Genomic DNA, 17,099 nt, shown 5'->3' with positions numbered 1-17,099 from the left:
TTAGCCTGGCAGCTGTGATATTTCTAAGGTGAAAAACAAGTAGAATTATTCAACTTAATGGAATGCATTAAGTGCTAATAACACACACAATTGTTTATCTACAAGTTTCACAGTGAACTTGAACTTGAACTAGTTCCTCCTAAAAGCATCCTGGCAGTACGCCAATAGAATTGCAGCTCCTGGGTTTACTAAAACTTTTTGGGCAGTGCTAATTAGCCTGCATTCCATTTTTGAACAAGAACCAACCCTCCTGTGTTTCCTCTGTACAAGAATTTCAAGTGGCACTTAACATTATCTGCTAATTAGGATTCTGATTAGGACACTTTGCAGAACTAGGGGGAAAGATTCATTTTAAATTACACATAATTTTGTGACAATTTGTCATGGCTCCTTCCCCACTGTGGCACAATAAATGCAGAAGTGGGGGGCAGCAGGTGCACCCCAAAGCTTTATCTACCAGGCTTTGGTATAAAACTTCCCCCAAAATCTCAAAACCCTAGATTTTGGGAATAAAACTTCCGCTATCACCACCCAAATATTAATAACGAGATTAGGGGAAAGATCATTTGGGAAATCTCACCCCTAGAATAAAAATCAGGGCACACAATTAACCAATGCTAGGTTAATAAAAAGAAAAGAAAGAACTATTATTACAACAATATTCCTGTTGCAAGCATAATAACTAGATGGGAAGGTAACAAAATATACTCAAGGGCTACGTCTAGACTGGCATGATTTTCCGCAAATGCTTTTAATGGAAAAGTTTTTCCTTTAAAAGCATTTGTGGAAAAGAGCGTCTAGATTGGCACGAACGTTTTTTCGCAAGAAAGCCCCAATTGCCATTTTCACCATTGGGGCTTTTTTGCCCAAAAAGCTTCTCAGCTGTCTACACTGGCCCTCTTGCGCAAAAGCATTTGTACAAGAGGGCTTTTTCCCGAACGGGAGAGTCATTGTATTTGCGGAAGAACACTGACAATCTTACATTAGACCGTCATTGTTCTTGCGCAAATTCAAAGCGGCCAGTGTAGGCAGCTGGCAAGTTTTTCTGCAAAACTGGCTGCTTTTGCAGAAAAACTTGCCAGTCTAGACGCAGCCATGGAGAAACTCCATGGGCCTAGAACTTAGTTTCAAAGAAAAGCCAAAACATCTTTTAAACAGTGCCAGACATCAGATCCCATACCCAAATCATAAAACAAGAAAACCTGATGGATTTACCTAAACTTTACCCTACTTATAGAAAGTGAAGAATTGTTTCTTGGAGAGAGAGACAGACAGACAGACATGCTTTTCCCTCCCTGTAGCTGCAGAGGACCCACCCAGAGAGACAAAAGGAGAAAAAGAAAAAACCCAAATTCCTTTGTCCCAGTTTGAAAGTCCCACCTACTGTATATTCCTACTGGTCACTCCACCCCTGGCTAGGTGTAGTAAACTCCTTAATTCCCAGGCTGCTGGCTAACCCTCATAATCATGACAACTTCATAGGTTGCACTTTTTACATGGGTTTATTTAGCACTGGTTCATCACAGTAAAGTTATTTAAACTGCTTCCTAAGGATAGCTGATGCTGTGCCTGCAAGAAAAAGCGATAGCTTGAGAATGGTGCCCCCTGGACTTTGCAAAGGCTGGGGGCAGGCACGCTCCACCAGCTGCTTCGCTTCCATGCCCTTGTCTCAGCCCGCGCATGCGCCCTGTGCCCGCTCCCGCCGCCAGCATCCCCCGGCCGAGCGGGCTGTAACTCCTCCCCACAGCCGCAAGCCCAGCAGGCGGGAAGGACCCCGCCCCCCTGGCGTCACGCGCTGCGTGAGCCCCGCCGCGCTCTCTGATTGGCTCCGCCTCGCTCTGCCGGATTGGCGACGGGCTGGCGGGAGGGGGCGTTGCCTAGGCGACGGGAGGGCGGGTGTAACGGACTCTTCAGCATCCGCGAGCGGGGCGGGCCCGGCAGCCAGGTACGGGGGCTGCGCGCGGCGGGCTCCCTTGGTGCGAGGCCTGTTCCGCCCCTTCCCCCCTACTGGCAGCAGCGGCGGGGACCGTATCCCGGAGCCCCCCCCCCTCCGCCCTGCCGCGCCCCCCCGGGCCCCGCGTGCGAGCAGGCCGCTCCGTTCGCGCGCCCTGGAGCCCCGCGGCCCTGCCCGGGGCCTCGCGCCGGATCGCGGGCAGGTCCCGACCGGCCCCGCCTTGTCGCTGACAGGCCCGGCCGGAGGGGCCCTGGGTCCGGTCGTTACGGGCCCTTGTCTCCGGGGGGCTCCGTGTGCGGGGGGGGGGGGGGGGTCGCTGCCCCTTTCCACAGGCAGCGTTTCGCTAGGGCGGGGCCCCTATGGGCTGGAACAGCCCCGGCCTGCTATGAGCAGGGGGCTGCTCCAGACCCACAAGGCCTGCCGGGGGGGAGGGGGGGGTCCAGCCTCGCTGCAGCAGCCCCTGTCCATGGTGGGCTCAGGGTACACTGCAGGCAGGAGCACTCCAGCCCAGCCATGGCAGGTGTGGGGATTAAATGTGACTTTGCTGCCCTAATTCCAGCATGGGCAACATGGACACATTTCTTTGTAGTGCTCTGCAAAGAGAGCAGTTCTCCCCCGCTCAGTTGTCTCTTGGTAATGGGCGATTAGCTCTGTGACTGGCCTCTTCGTTGTTGTTCTTGATGGGCTGGAAATACGCTTTTCTCAATATGAACATGTTGGTAATGAATCTCCAGTCAATATTCCTAATTTCAGATACAGAAATGTTATGGGCATACAAATAGAATATAAACATTCAGATGATCACAAGCTTTCTAGTGGTTGGTTACATGTAATGTTTTGTATCAAGCATATTCAAGTTAAGCATATTCATATTATAAGCATATTTTCATAAAGTGTATGTGACACTGTATTTCATAACTTCGAAGATTTGAGCTGCATGTTTGCTAAAAGTAACATGTTTTTAAAATAAACACATTGCTGGTGTAGAAAATATTTTCATTCTTATCTTTTTTTGGCAACAGGTGACGCAGAAATGATGGAGACTTTAGAAGAAGAAAATTTTGGTGTGTCCATGTAAGTAGTTCCTCTGTAGCCTCCTTTTGGAAAAAGAAAAACAGCCCAAATCTAGAGGAATAGTTCAAAAAATAGGGAAGGTTGTGGTCAGTTTTCCCTGTAAGATGAGGCTTGGGCAGCCACCCAGGAGGGATTCAGGTGCTTCCCAGATGATTAGCAGAGCACCCACTGCTCCCACAGCCAGAAACCTGTGTTTTCTACTGGTGGTGCACTTGCATTGGTGCATGTTAAAACCTTTGTTCTGCCCATTGATTTAAAAAAATTAGAGGGAACCCTGGTTGTAGCAAATGAAAAATTTACATGCCAATTATATACCTGGCAAAATAGAGGAAATTTGATAAATAAGCCTGGTGTGTTAAACATATGTACATAAAGATTTCACTCCTTTTAGTAAAATTACAAGAAACAACAGCGGGGTTGTAAAAAGTTTCACTTTTTAATCTGGTTCCACCTTGTTTTAATGTTCTTTAAACTAAAGTTGTTGTAATGATTATTTTGTTTCTGTTACTTACATGGTAAGGATTTGAAAACATGTTAAATTTTCCTAAATAAATAAAAATGAAAAGGGGAGAAAACCAAGGATGATGTTAGATCAGTAGTGGGCAACGACATGGTGGCGGTTTGCCAGTGGGCCAGCACTGCTATATTTACCTGCACGACCACAGGTACTAGCAATTGCAGCTTCCGTTGGCCATGGATCATCCTTTCTACCCAATGGGAATGGTAGGAAGCGGCACAAACTAGAACACCGCTTTGTGCAGCTCCTATTGTCTGGGAACAGTGATCTACAGCCAACAGGAGCTGCGATCGCAGATACCTGCAGCTGTGCAGGTAAATATAGCCATGAGGGTCTCATGGGAGCTAATCCTGGTGGACCGGATGTGGCCTGCGGGCCATTATTTCCCACTATTGTGTTAGATGATGTAGGTGAGAAGACAGACGCTCATATAAAGAACCGTCAGAACAATGATGCATTGGAGAGGAATATTAACAAGTGAGAGCTGAGGCAATATTGAACTCAAAATTGCTTGAACCTTCCTTTGATACCTAAAAGGATAATAATCCTCCTTGATCATGGTGTACTCCTAGGCATTCCCCTCACTGAAGGGCCAAAATAAACATTGTGGTGCACTTCCACAAAGGTATTTAGGTATCTAACTCCCCATTGATTTAAATGGAAGTTAAGAACCTAAATTCCTTTGAGGTTTTGACCCTTTAATTATAGCAATGTGTGTGTCTTCAAAATTTTCCTACTGAGGGAGCGAGCTACCATTTTCTGTATGTCCCTATTCACTGTTGTTGGAAGTTGTATTTGCTTGTGTTCCTTGAAGAGGGAGATGCATGTGGAGATGTATTCTTACACATAACTACAGACTGGTATTAATCGATGTGCGCTGTGGTTGAAATGAGAATATAAAATAAAAAATACAGAGATTCTTTTTTCTAACCAAAAGAAAAAATAATATTCTGTTATTTGCTGCTACCATAAATCTAAAACAAATGTTTAAATCAGAGGTGTGGAACCTTTTTTGGATCGGTGGCCTCTGACCCACAAAAAAATCAGTCAAGTGAGAAGTTTAAAAAAAAAAAAAAGTGAGAAGGGAAAACATCACTAACCTGGCCCCCAACTGAGAAGCATTAAAAGAGAGAGAGACCCTGTCACAACTCCAGGGCTGGAATTCCCCTTGTGCTCCAGCCCTGTGGGGGTGAGGGAGGCTCAGAGTTCCCCACCCATGACCAGATTAACTTCTCTCAGGGCCCAGAGCTAGTAAATGTTGTGGACCCCCTCGAGACTCCAGGATGAGGCCAAAAACAGGAACGAGCTGTGAGGGCGGGGCATGGACAGGAGGTGGGTTGGGAGGTGGGATCTGGATGGAAGGTGGGGGGCAGAGTCTGGGAGGGGGAGGGAAGGTGCAGAAGCGAATTGGAAGAGTGGGGCCTGGGTGGGAGGGAGGGTGCAGAGTGGGCTGGGGTTGAGGTATGGGGTTTGGGAGTGAGAGGGCAGGGTATTGGGGTGCTTACCTGGAGCACCTCCCATTTGGCAGGGAAGAACAGGGTTCCATGCCACCCTGCACATGCAGACATCCTCCCCCACTGCTCTCAGTGACTGGGAATTGTGGCTTGGGAACAGCAGGGGAAGCCTGTGGACAAATGCAGGGACAGAGACTTCTCTCAGCCTTAGTGCTTCCACTCCTGCTGCTGTAGGAAGAGGGTGAGCCTCTCTAAGGCTGGATCAAAGTAATCTGGAAGCCAGATCAGGCCCATGAGGTGTAGGTTTCCCATCTCTGAATAAAACTAACAGTTTAAATTCAACAGTTCAAAAAACTATAAAAATGACTGAGCTGTTTCTTCCTGTATCAGTGTAGAATGGGGGTTGTGTGTGCTTCTTGCTTTTATACACAAGTAGTAATTACCGTTATTGTCTTGAATCATAAATGCTTTAATTACCTGGTGATAAGCTACTCAAGTTGTGGCACTCTGCCCTCTGGTGGTGTATCAGATACTCTGCCATTGGTGTTACCTCAGCAAAGGCATAGCAGATGGTCACTTTGGATCAGTGAAGGAAGGTGGTAGTATGCTAATTCTAAATAATGGAATTACTGGTGGATAAACTTGCTGAACTGTTGCTTAATGGCAATATCATTTTAAAGGAACTTTTGTAAAATTGACAGTTTAAAGCAATGTCCTTCCCATGACAGAGACAGAGAGAAACTTGTTAATATACTAGAGAATTTATTTAAATAGTAGTTCTGTGGCACCTTAGAGACTGACAAAATATATAATATCATGAGCTGTTGTGGGTAAAACCCACTTCTTCGGATGAAATAAATAAAGTCCATCCCTAACAAGTTGGTCCTGACATGCCAATGTCAGGGAGACTTTGGTATCAGTGAACAAATTGCACAATATAACCGTGCCAGAGGGTTCCAGACTTTTGAAATGCTGCTAATGTACTCCATTTAAGGAGTCCATTTGAAAATAAGCATATCTTTGTTATAAAATAACAGAAGACGTGTTTAGATTAACAGATTACAACATTTAGTTCTGACCCCCCAGCATGGTGTACTGCATTAGAGAGAGATTTAATAATTCCTATAATTACATCACTTACCTCTGCTATGCTGAGTCTGTGAGTGTATGACTCAGCACTCCAAAGGGTCCTCTATGGGTAGGTTTGAACAGTTCCAGGAGAGCCACAACCACCTTTTATGACTAGATGAGAGGCAGGTACTGAAACTTTGTTGTGACATAAGGTCATAGGATGGAAAATGTGGAGAACTGTTGCTCTAAACAATGATCAGGCAATAAAACGGTAGCAGTTTGCTAGGGTTATCCCCTGGCAGGCCACCGCTGTATTTACCTGCACCTTCACAAGTACCAACAATCACAGTCCCTGTTGGTACTGGGAGTGGCAGAAAGCAGCACAGATTGGGACACTAGCTCCTACTGGCCAGGAATGGCAATCTGTGGCCAACCATAGCTGCGATTGCCAGAACCTGCAGAGGCACAGGTAAATATAGCAATGGGGACAGACCAGGGGCTAACTCTACCAGACTGGATACCGTGGTATCTGCCCACCTCTGCTCTAAACAAACCTTTTAAACATCATCACAATGTGAATTACACTAACAAATTACACCACAATGTGAATTACACTAACAAAGCTACCCAGTAACACAATTCTTTTTTTCCCAGTAAGTAACTACCCCGTTAGTGTGCAATAGAGACCTAGTGAGATTATCTGTTACAGGAATAATCTTTTCATTATATTATTATATCATTATAAGTTTTTTATAATATAAAGTTAGTAGGTAATTCCCTTCTCTGATGTGCAGTCTGGGTTATTGTACTAACTTGTCTTCAGGCTTTCGTTAAAATTTTAATTGTTCCTTTCTTTGTTTTCAGTTCCTCTCCTTCAGATGCAGAATTTGATGCAGTTGTGGGGTATTTAGAAGATATTATAATGGGTAAACTTTTGCACATAGATATGTCTAAAAATGAGACGTACAAATGTTAAGAGGCAAAATAAGGATTAAAGTTCACTGACAGAAGTGTGTGAAGAAACAAATGCCTCTGCCTTTTCCATGTGTCCTGTGGTTCAGAGATTTTAATTCCTTGCTTTCATTAGCGCAAAACTTCCATTAAAATATAAAATCTTCAGCAAACTCTTTTGGATTCTGTTTTCCCAACAATATATTCATGGATCTTAATCATGTGTCTTTTCCTCTGTGCACTACTGGGAGACTGGAAACCCTCTCATTGTAGATAAAAGTTGTGGTAAATAAAGATCCTGATAAATCTGATAGAGATCCAAGGTTTTCTACTCTCTGGCCGTCAGTGTCACATGACATCCCAGTTACCCTCTGGATAAACAAACTGGTTTTGTGTGTTTGTGTTGCAAGTAATTTAGGCATACAGCCTAAGATGAAAGGATCTACTGGTGGTAAGAATGCCACGAGCAGTCAACAATTCTATCTTCTGGGTTTGGAAGGATAAAGGATCTAAATCCTCAAATCATACTTTTAAAGAAAGAGGTCATTGTTGAATCAAGAGGATTTACAAGATGCCAGGAGAAAGATGGAGTTCATTGTGTTAATGTGTCATTGATCTCTTCAAGTTAACATCTTCCTCCTTATTCAGATACCTTTCTAAGGGATCATAAAGCTTTTTATTCTCTTCAGTCTTATCTTGTCATATGTGTAGCTGAATCTGGAGAAACGATTACAGATTCACCACTTTTTAGTGGGTTAATTTGTAAAAGAGATTGGAGATTTGTGCACATTTATTTTAACACTATGTGTAAGTGTGTAATATATATTTGCACCTGCTGTGATATGTTAAGTTACTCTCCCTGCCCTTTTGCCTTCCTCTAGTTTCACTCATTGGCAACTGAACAATTGTCTTCTAAAGGTTGTAGCTTTCTGAACTCATTTTCAGAGATTATATTCTTCCTACATTGAAAAAAAAATCCATTATCTTTTTAACTGAGAAAAGTATATTTTCTTTTTTTTAAAAATAGTTCACTATTTTTAACTCACATACCTGAACAAAAAAAATTCTGAGTGTTTGAAAACTAATAACCTTTTTTATTATAAGTAAACGTTAAAGAACTGCCTTACTATTGAGAACATGTGAAAATGTTCATTAGAAAAATATTATAGATTGTACAAGTTTTGCAGCATTTTGCAAATTCTATTTCCATCATTACATGTACAGAACTTGCAACATAGATCAACACACTGCTATCCTGCTAACTTCAGTTGATTTGGCTGAAGCAGAATTTGAATCTGATGTATTACTTGCTGCAGCACCATCCACTTCTCCTAGCAGTCTCATATATGCTCATGTATAGGTCAGAAATTAAAGCTGGCAGCTAACAGCAGCTGTGCTGTTATTGTGACTAAGTCCATGTGTTCAATAGCAGCTATTAGAACAGAGCATTAGTGAATGTGGTTATTGTCTTGCAGTGAGAGTGGATAAATTGAGCGTAACTGTATGCAATTTACTTATTGTGGCTCAGATGACGATTTCCAGTTAATACAGAGAAGCTTTATGGAGAAACACTACCAGGAATTTGAGGATACAGAAGAAAACAAACTCATCTACACTTCTATTTTTAATGAATATGTAAGATTTTTTGATGGTTTAAGTCTAAAATATTAGCTGTGGTCTCTCTGAAATGTAGTAATAGCCTGTAAGCAACACAAATATGCTGGAGTTCCAAATTACTTGACTGTTTCACCATGAAAACTTCCACAAGTGTTTGAGAACTGTTTAATTCCTTTTGAATAGAAGGGTGTGTAGGCAGCCAATGTGTGGGATATAGTTGTGTTTATTTTAGTACAATAGAAATTGCCATACTGGATTCAACATCTAGTCCTGTCTCACGTCGCAGGCAGTGCCCAGCCATGGATGCTTCAGAGGAAGGTCAAGAAAGCAAACAGGCAGATTTGGCATTATCTGTCCTCCATGAAGGTTTCATCCTAATCTCTAATAGTGATTCTGAAGCATGGGACTCTCTAGCCCCCGCATTTGGGGCCTGGTTGTAGTTAGATACATTATCTGACAATTAAATGAAAAATTATATGACACATTCTGTATTCTTCCCTAGTGAATTGGTAGAAATTCTGTTGCATAGAGGCCATAAAAAAGTGGGAGGAAAACACTATAATAATGAATAGATTTGTAGTATTTATTCTGCTACTATACAGTATAATTTGAACCCATCATCTTTAAAGGGATACTGTCACATTTACCAGCTATTGTTGTAAATAACACAAAAGATTACTGAGCTTAAAGGAAAATAATGCTTCTGGGGTGGGGGGAGGGTTGTTTTTAATATATTTGAAAGCATAATGTAAAATCAGTTTCACAATTTCATCATTGTATGGGTCAAACAAGAGAGAAAACATCTATAAAAAAAGTCAGAAAAAGTGGTTGCAAAACTACAAAAATTGTTTGGAGGAACTTAGTTATCAGTTCCTTAAAATTTATTAACATTAGTTTCAGGTACTGGTTTCAAATAGAGGGGCTGTGACTACATTGGCATGATTTTGCGCAAAAGCATGCTGCCTGTCTACACTGGCGGGGAGTTCTTGCGCAAGAATGCTGATGTTCTACTGTGTGAAATCAGTGTTTCTTGCGCAAGAACTATGATGCTCCCGCTCAGGAAAAAGCCCTCTTGCACAACTGTTCTTGCGCAAGAGGCCAGTGTAGACCGGCAACATGAATTTCTTGCGCAAGAAAGCCCGATGGCTAAAATGGCCATCGGAGCTTTCTTGCACAAGAGTGTGTCTACACTGGCACGGATGCTCTTGCACAAATACTTTAATGCAAAAACTCGCGTTAAAAGTATTTGCGCAAAATCTTGCCAATGTAGACATAGCCAGAGAGTTTGCTGCTATAGCCTGTGATTGCAAACACACTTAAGGATTGCTCTTTTGTGGTATTACAAATTATTGGACAAAGCAATGATAATTGAAAGTGCAGACTTTTCCAGCTAATGGGATTTGAGATGCATTTTGCCTAAAGAAGACCCTACGCTTATTAGTAAAGTCAACATGTGGAATTTTTTATCATGTCCTCTCTTTTAGATCTTCTTAGTAGAGAAATACATAGAGGAAAAACTACTTGACAGAATTCCTGGGTTTAGTATGGCTGCTTTTACCATGTCATTACAGTAAGTCTTTGGTTTGGAGTATTTTTCTTATACTTTTGTCTGTATTAACCATTTTGTATCTTGGGCCAAAGTAGGATTTGATTTGTTTTTTCCTTTGTGGAAAAAGGTGTTCTGTACTTAAGCTTTCAAAAACAGGCTGGGTTTACCTTTACTCCAGTTCCTATTTTTTAAAAGAATGCAAATAAATGTAAATTTATTTAAAAGAATGTAAATAAATCAGTTATGGTGAAAAATCTCTTTGACATTGTCAGAGGGTTACTCTCAACTTAAAATAATTTCTGCTGTTCATATTTATCTTAATTAACTGTGTGGAGAATGAAGTTGTTAAAGGAACATATTTTCTTCTGAATAAGAAAATCAAGTGCTATTAGAAACAAATTCTTGTAAAAAGACTAAAACTGCTTCAGATATTTGAATAAAGCATTGAAAAAACTTGTATGGAGATGCAGTAGGATGGTTAGACCATCCATCAGTGTAAGGTACTGGGCTTTTCAATAATATTACGAGAATCATAATAGCTTAGAATAAGTCCTATGAAAGTGAATGTGTATTGTTCAATTAAAGTGAATAATTTCTTTTTTTTACTAGTGATGCCTGAAATACAGGCAGTCCCCGGGTTACGTACAAGATAGGGACTGTAGGTTTGTTCTTAAGTTGAATCTGTATGTAAGTCGGAACTGGCATCAGCCGCTGCTAAAACTGATCAGTTTCAACCGCGGCTGAATCTGGACGCCAGTTCTGACTTACGTACAGATTCAACTTAAGAAACTCAGGTGTCCCCAACTCAGCTGCTACTGAAACTGATCAGCGGCTGATTCCAGGAACCTGTAGTCAGCCGCTGGTCAGTTTCAGCAGCGGCTGACTTGGGGACGCCTGGGGCAGAGCAGCTGGGGTGCTGCTGGGTTGCTCCAGTAGCGTGGCTCCTCGGTGCTACTGGACCAACCCAGCAGCACCCCAGCTGCTCTGCCTCAGGTGTCCTGATTCAGCCGCTGCTGAAACTGACCAGCAGCGGCTGAATCAGGACTCCTGGGGCAGAGCAGCTGGGGTGCTGCCGGGTTGGTCCGGAGCAGCGCTGCGGGACCAACCCGGCAGCCCCCAGCTGCTCTACCCCAGGGGTAGGCAAGAAAAGCCTGGTCTGCGGGGGGAGAGGAGGGCGCACTAGCTGCACCCCCCCCCCCCAGCAGACCAGGGAGACGGGGGTGGGGACGCCCAAGTCCTCCACGGCTTTGCTGGTCTGCTGACCTGGGAGACGCGGAGCAAAGCCGCAGAGCACGCGGGCAGCAGGACAGTCCAGGCGCGCCGCGCTGTCCCACTGCTGGCGTGCTCCGAGGCTTTGCTCCCCATCTCCCTGGTCTGCTGGTCAGACCAGGAAGACGGGGAGCAAAGCCTTGGAGCACGCCCGCAGCGGGACAGCCCAGGCGCGCCTGGGCTGCCCCACAGCCCCAACCCCTCCGCGGCTTTGCAAAGCCGCGGGGGAAGCCGGCGGCGGGCGTGCTCCAAGGCTTTGCTCCCCGTCTCCCTGCAGCCCCAGCCCCTCCACGGCTTTGCTCCGCGTCTTCCTGGTCTGCAGACCAGGGAGACACGGAGCAGCTTTTCTCGCCCTGGAGTACACGGGCGGCGGGACCACGAGGTCCCGCAGTCCGTGTCCTCCGGGGCGAGAAAAGCCGTGTTCGTAACTGTGGATCCGACATAAGTCGGATCCGTGTAAGTCGGGGACTGCCTGTAATTAAAAGCAAAAGGACTAAACCTGTAAGATTTTTCACTAGGGTTTGATTTTTGTATTTCTCATGTTTTGGGGAATGAAAATGTAGATGTCAAGTTTTACTGCTCTTAAGTTACCAATCTTTCACTTTCTGATTTATGTCAATTGACGCATTACTCATCTGTAGATTTAGATATCACAGGGATAGATAGAACTATATTACAAACACTACAAAGGATTGTTTATTTGTTTAATAAAGTTGTTTTTCATTAGAATTTTAAATACCTTCCTGTTGGTCTTGTTTAAATCTTGATTTTTTTACAACCTACATTATGTAGTAAATTTGACCTCTAAGTGCCTTTAAAATCTGACGCTATGTCTCTCAATTATGTTAAACCTATAAATCTCTTGCTTTACAGACAGCACAAAGATGAGATGGCAGGTGATATATTTGATATGCTTCTGACATTTACTGATTTTCTGGCATTCAAAGAAATGTTCTTGGATTACAGAGCTGTAAGTATTTTGAATTGTTTTGTTTTAACTAGCACAGATGTAACTGCTCTTGTATGGTTCTTGCATTATGGTTCTTGCTCTTGTATGGTTCACTGCCTTCAATGTTAGCTTGTTGAGAGACAGCATTCATTCAAGAGATGCAGGATGGAAAGGCAAATAACCTTTGTGGTATAGCTGATGAATGGGCTGGAAAAGCAGGTCTGGTAACTCTTGCAGAAAACCTGTATGGCTACCTCATGAAATTCCTCAGTAATGCCCATTTCTGCATCTTTGAATGCAGAATCCGCCTTTCATTGTTTGAGGTTTTTGTGGTGATTATATTGAGGTTTCCCTTTCTCTCCAGGCCGCCTGATTCTGGGGTTTTTCTTGCCCTTTTTTACATTCCTTCCCACGAGGCCTCCTGACTGGGTTTCTTTCCTGGGGTCACACCAGCAGAGAGCACGCTGATTTCAGCTGTGCTTAAGTCTACTCTCAGCTGGAAGAACATCAGTCAATAACAGCAGCTGTCCCACAAGCCCTGGCTAAGAGGATTTAGTTGGGATTGATCCTGCTTTTGGCAGGGAGCTGGACTCGATGGCTCCTGAGGTCTCTTCCAGCCCTAGGATTTTATGCTTCTATGGTTAGTTTCTGGATTCATCCACAAATAAGGGAGAAAAGGGAGGCTTCGTTATAGATTGTACAGATCCCAGACACCAGCTGTGTGTGCTTGTGAAATTGTGCTGCAAGGCGCAGTGCTTTATTTGGCTTAGTAAGCAGAATAACTAACACCACCAATTATGACATGCCTGCTTAAGATTGAAAGCCTGCTTGTTTTGAAACTCCTGAGCTGAGGGTTTGTTTTTACCCCACTTTTTAGGAAAAAGAAGGTCGAGGTCTGGATTTAAGCAGTGGGTTAGTGGTGACATCTTTAAGCAAGTCCTCAATATCTTCTCAGAACAGTTTGCGACACTAGTTCATAGCTGCAGATGAGTGCGGCTTCTTTCATTTGGACATTCCAAACACTATGGAGGATTCCAGCGGTAATGGAAGCTGATTGCCTCTCTACATCTCACTAGGCCTGATCGTCTAAGCTGCTCTTGTGAATTACTGTTGTTATTCAGTGACCATACAAGAAAATAACTCCAGCCCTTCCAGAATAACTGACTTCAAGACGCTGATAATATATATGCACAAACCAACATGGATTCTGTACCAAGGAGTTCAGCAAATGGGACTGCATATGTGTTTCCTATTGGTGAAAACTACAACCCAGATAGCTCTCTTTCCAGTAATGTAAATTAAAAAAAAAAAAAAACCCAAACTTGAAAGACTGTACTAACATGGATGATCATTTAACCTTTTTTGAATAGGATGGTTACAACTCCACCACCTCTGACTTCTCACACTCGCAATACCTTTCATTTTTTGGAAAATATCTTTTCACTGTGATGAGAAATGAAGCATTTCTGTGGAATATATTGTGACATATGTAGAATATATTTTGTACATATTGAGAGTGTCTCTGTTTTGTGGTAATTGTTGGGGGACCGGGAGAGGGTCCACCCATGGGTAGATACAGTTTCACTCATGAACTCACAGAGCTCTGATCATCAGCTTTGCTTGTAGGCACCAACTAAAGTAAAAAACCACCATGTCTGTAAAACATAAGCTTTGCTTACACAAAGACTGTTCTTACCTTGTTTTTTCCACTGCGATGCTGCATGGGTGCTGCCAGCATATAAGATGTAGTGTAGATTAAGCTCAAGAATTACCACCACCAAATCATCAAACCCCCTAGCTGATGTGCTGATTAAAGTCTTTTTCCCAGTGTATACTGAAGCTTTCACCGTTATTTGCAGCTGCACTGATACTGAAAAACTGATGAGAAATTTGCTAGTAGAGATGCACTCATTAATTCTCTACAGTAGACTTCTTTACAAAACCACCCACTCTTGCACCACTGTGGATGCTGCTACACTGGCCAGTAGTAACCAGGGACGTGCCAATGTAGTCAGAGCTCAGAGCCTGGTGTTTTTAGCCCTATGTTGTCTATCTTCTGTGAGCAGTAAGCAAAAATCCCACCACTGGCACGAGTGGAGCCATGCTGCTAGGAGACTTCCAGCAAGAGCGTAGTGTAGACAGACCAAAGGTATTGCAGATCCATGTTGTTATAACATGTTAGTGTTTTGGCAGTGCAAATGGAAAACTTGTTAATCTGTGTGAAATCCTGGCTGTATTAAAATGTATGGGAGTTTTGCCATTGATTTCAAATGGGCTGGAATTTCACCCTGAAGTTAAAACACAGTTTTCTAACATGGCTGCAAAAAATTCCCACCCACATAAGCAAGTATAAGCCATGTTTGTATTTAATATAGTCTGGACACAAGGCTTTTTAACTCCTCTCATTTCATAGAGTAGACACTGACTTTCAGTATTATGGAACAGCTGTAGTATCCTACTGTCTTAGCCTGTCCTAACCCTAGAAATAAGGTAGTAAGTAACTTCATTGAACTTAAATTTCCAGTATGTTTTTATAAGTCCGCAGTTTAGCTGCTGGAGATGTCCTAGTATTTCTGTTAAAAACCTCCCACACATTCACTTTCTAAAACATTCCCCTTCAGGATTTTGTAACTCTTCCAATAAGCTATTTACCAATCTCAGAGTCCACACCCTGAAGCAATCTTAAAATCACAAGAGGGATCCTTTGTTGTTTTTGCAACCCAATAGCTTTTACTTACAAATCCCTGCGAATACACAGTAGAGGAGGAACTGTATTCTCCCACATGCTGCTTTTGAATGCTTTTTGATTGAAAGTAATTCTATTGGCTTTTTACTTTATTGAACATCAGACAAGCTAAATTTAATTCTCTTTGCAATGAAATGCTCGACTGAATCACTTTTTTTATCCTGTGCTAGTGTAACGTGGGCATTGCTTAAGTATATTAGTTACAGTATAATAGTTTTAAAGTAAATTCCTAATCCTGCAGACAGGACCCTGTCATAAAGCTCAATTTGAACTGAAGTAAGTGGGACTGAATGGAGGCATGGTGTCTGCCCACATAGATCCAGTTACAGGACCTGAGTCTTAAGCCATGGAGGCAGAATATCATCTGGTGTATATTGTCACGGCTCCATTGATAATAGAGATGGTTTACACCAGGTGATGCTCTATCCTCAGAAGCTATCTGAGTTTCCCATTTGGTTTCAAGGCTTGGCCTGCCATCTCTGCCATGTAAAGATCATTGTTTCCAAGAGGGATGTAATCTACCATTCAGGAGCTTTGGGAAGAGAAGATGAGAGGTTCTCTAGATTAGCCAATCAGACTGTTAGGTTAAATGTTTGATCCCGGCTAAATGCAGTTCCCCCAGCTGTCTTAAGAACCTCTTGGAGGAACTCCTGGGAAAGCTCGTACAGTCACGAAAGAAAATACCTGGTGTCTAAATGCAGTGCTTCTAAGAGATTTGAATCGGACTATTCTTTTTATTTCAGTGCGTGGGCTAGAATTCTTTGGTCTGTTACCTTTGTACTTGTGTGCATTCTATCGAAATTGGTTTTGTACTGGGAATAGAAAAAGAATCATTTAAAAAAAACATACTGAACCATTTTTAGCAATTCGTTTTTCAGTGTTGAATTGAAATTGATTAAAGTTACAAATGTGAATGCTCTTGTGTAGTTGAACTCTGGGGATGGGGGCGAAATAATTTATTCCTTTTTTGTTACCACTTCTCAGGTTATACATCCTTTGCAGTGTTGGAAATGATTGTCTCAAAATAATTCTCTTCCAAGTATAGTATTTTATATCTTGATTACTTGTAAATTCAGCGCTTGTAAGGTACAGGTTAGGGTAGAGTTTGTCTGGATATGGAAATCTATAAGTGTTCCCTGTAGGCCAGTGGTTCCCAAACTTTTCGGCATCACGCCCCCTTTTTGATTTTTGAGAAACCCTCACGCCCTCCCCCCTCAAAATAGCAGCAAAACTTGGGGTGGGTGGGTGGGTGTGTGTGTGTGTGTGTGTGTGTGTGGGGCTGGGTTGCCTCATGCTCCCCCTGGAATTTCTTCATGCCCTCAGTTTGGGAACCCATGCTGTAGGCCAAAATAGCTAAATTCACTGCAACACAACTTGTGTGGGCTTTCTTTGTCACCTTTCTGGTATTGTCTGTACATTTCATAATACTCTTTAGTCTCACCACTGGAAAAACTAATGTTTAAGACTCCAATTTATGTAGAAAACTATGGCTGTAGGCACAAGGGCAGATTAGTCTATACATATTAAATGTGTAAGATATAACTCTATTGATTTAAACAGTCTTTGTGTGGTAACAAATGTTGAGCTAACCCCCTATGGTGACGTTTAGCATGCTTGGGATCCAAGCTTTTTTTTTTATAATTCAGCTGTTACATGCCAATGGGATTGGGAATCTATTTCAATGGAAGTACCCCACAGACTTGGGGAGGGGGTGATACCATTGAGACCTAATACTTTTTTTTTACGCTCCCCATTCCCATGAGTACAATTTCCGCCCACTGCATTTGCCCGTTTCTGCCCTGCATGTTTCCTTCGCTCCAGTATCTTCATTATTGTCCACCTCTACAACATTCATGTTACCTGATTCTTGGATTTTTTCCCCTCCACGTAGAGCTTTAAAAAAAAAAATCAAATTTCTACATACAAATGCAATATCTATGTCTGAGTC

General features: G+C 42.7%; 1 protein-coding gene across 4 annotated transcripts; it reads left to right on the top strand.

Moving 5' to 3' along the window:
- The first annotated feature begins 1,849 nt into the window (after positions 1 to 1,849).
- On the top strand, positions 1,850 to 16,065 carry ARL2BP (ARF like GTPase 2 binding protein). Of its 4 annotated transcripts, none has more exons than XM_075940381.1 (7): positions 1,850 to 1,945; positions 2,977 to 3,028; positions 6,935 to 6,996; positions 8,550 to 8,656; positions 10,123 to 10,208; positions 12,330 to 12,426; positions 13,283 to 16,065. In XM_075940381.1, exons 2-7 carry the CDS (start codon positions 2,988 to 2,990, stop codon positions 13,376 to 13,378), a joined length of 489 nt encoding a protein of 162 aa, XP_075796496.1. In that variant the 5' UTR covers positions 1,850 to 1,945; positions 2,977 to 2,987; the 3' UTR covers positions 13,379 to 16,065. The 4 variants fall into 4 exon arrangements, with proteins under 4 accessions (XP_075796496.1, XP_075796497.1, XP_006126692.1 ...); XM_075940382.1 differs by lacking the exon at positions 1,850 to 1,945 and adding an exon at positions 1,954 to 1,976; XM_006126630.4 differs by lacking the exon at positions 1,850 to 1,945 and adding an exon at positions 2,282 to 2,673.
- Positions 16,066 to 17,099: the final 1,034 nt, after the last annotated feature.

Source organism: Pelodiscus sinensis, chromosome 12 (genome assembly GCF_049634645.1).
Source record: "Pelodiscus sinensis isolate JC-2024 chromosome 12, ASM4963464v1, whole genome shotgun sequence".
Lineage (NCBI taxonomy): Eukaryota > Metazoa > Chordata > Testudines > Trionychidae > Pelodiscus > Pelodiscus sinensis.
This window is presented reverse-complemented; position numbering and strand designations above follow the sequence as displayed.

Excerpts from the sequence above, each read along its gene's own strand:
- ARL2BP (XM_075940381.1), top strand. The coding sequence starts at position 2,988 with ATGATGGAGACTTTAGAAGAAGAAAATTTTGGTGTGTCCAT. Across the intron at positions 6,997-8,549 it reads TTTAGAAGATATTATAATGG|ATGACGATTTCCAGTTAATA; the intron begins GTAAACTTTTGC and ends ATTGTGGCTCAG. Across the intron at positions 12,427-13,282 it reads TGTTCTTGGATTACAGAGCT|GAAAAAGAAGGTCGAGGTCT; the intron begins GTAAGTATTTTG and ends CCCACTTTTTAG.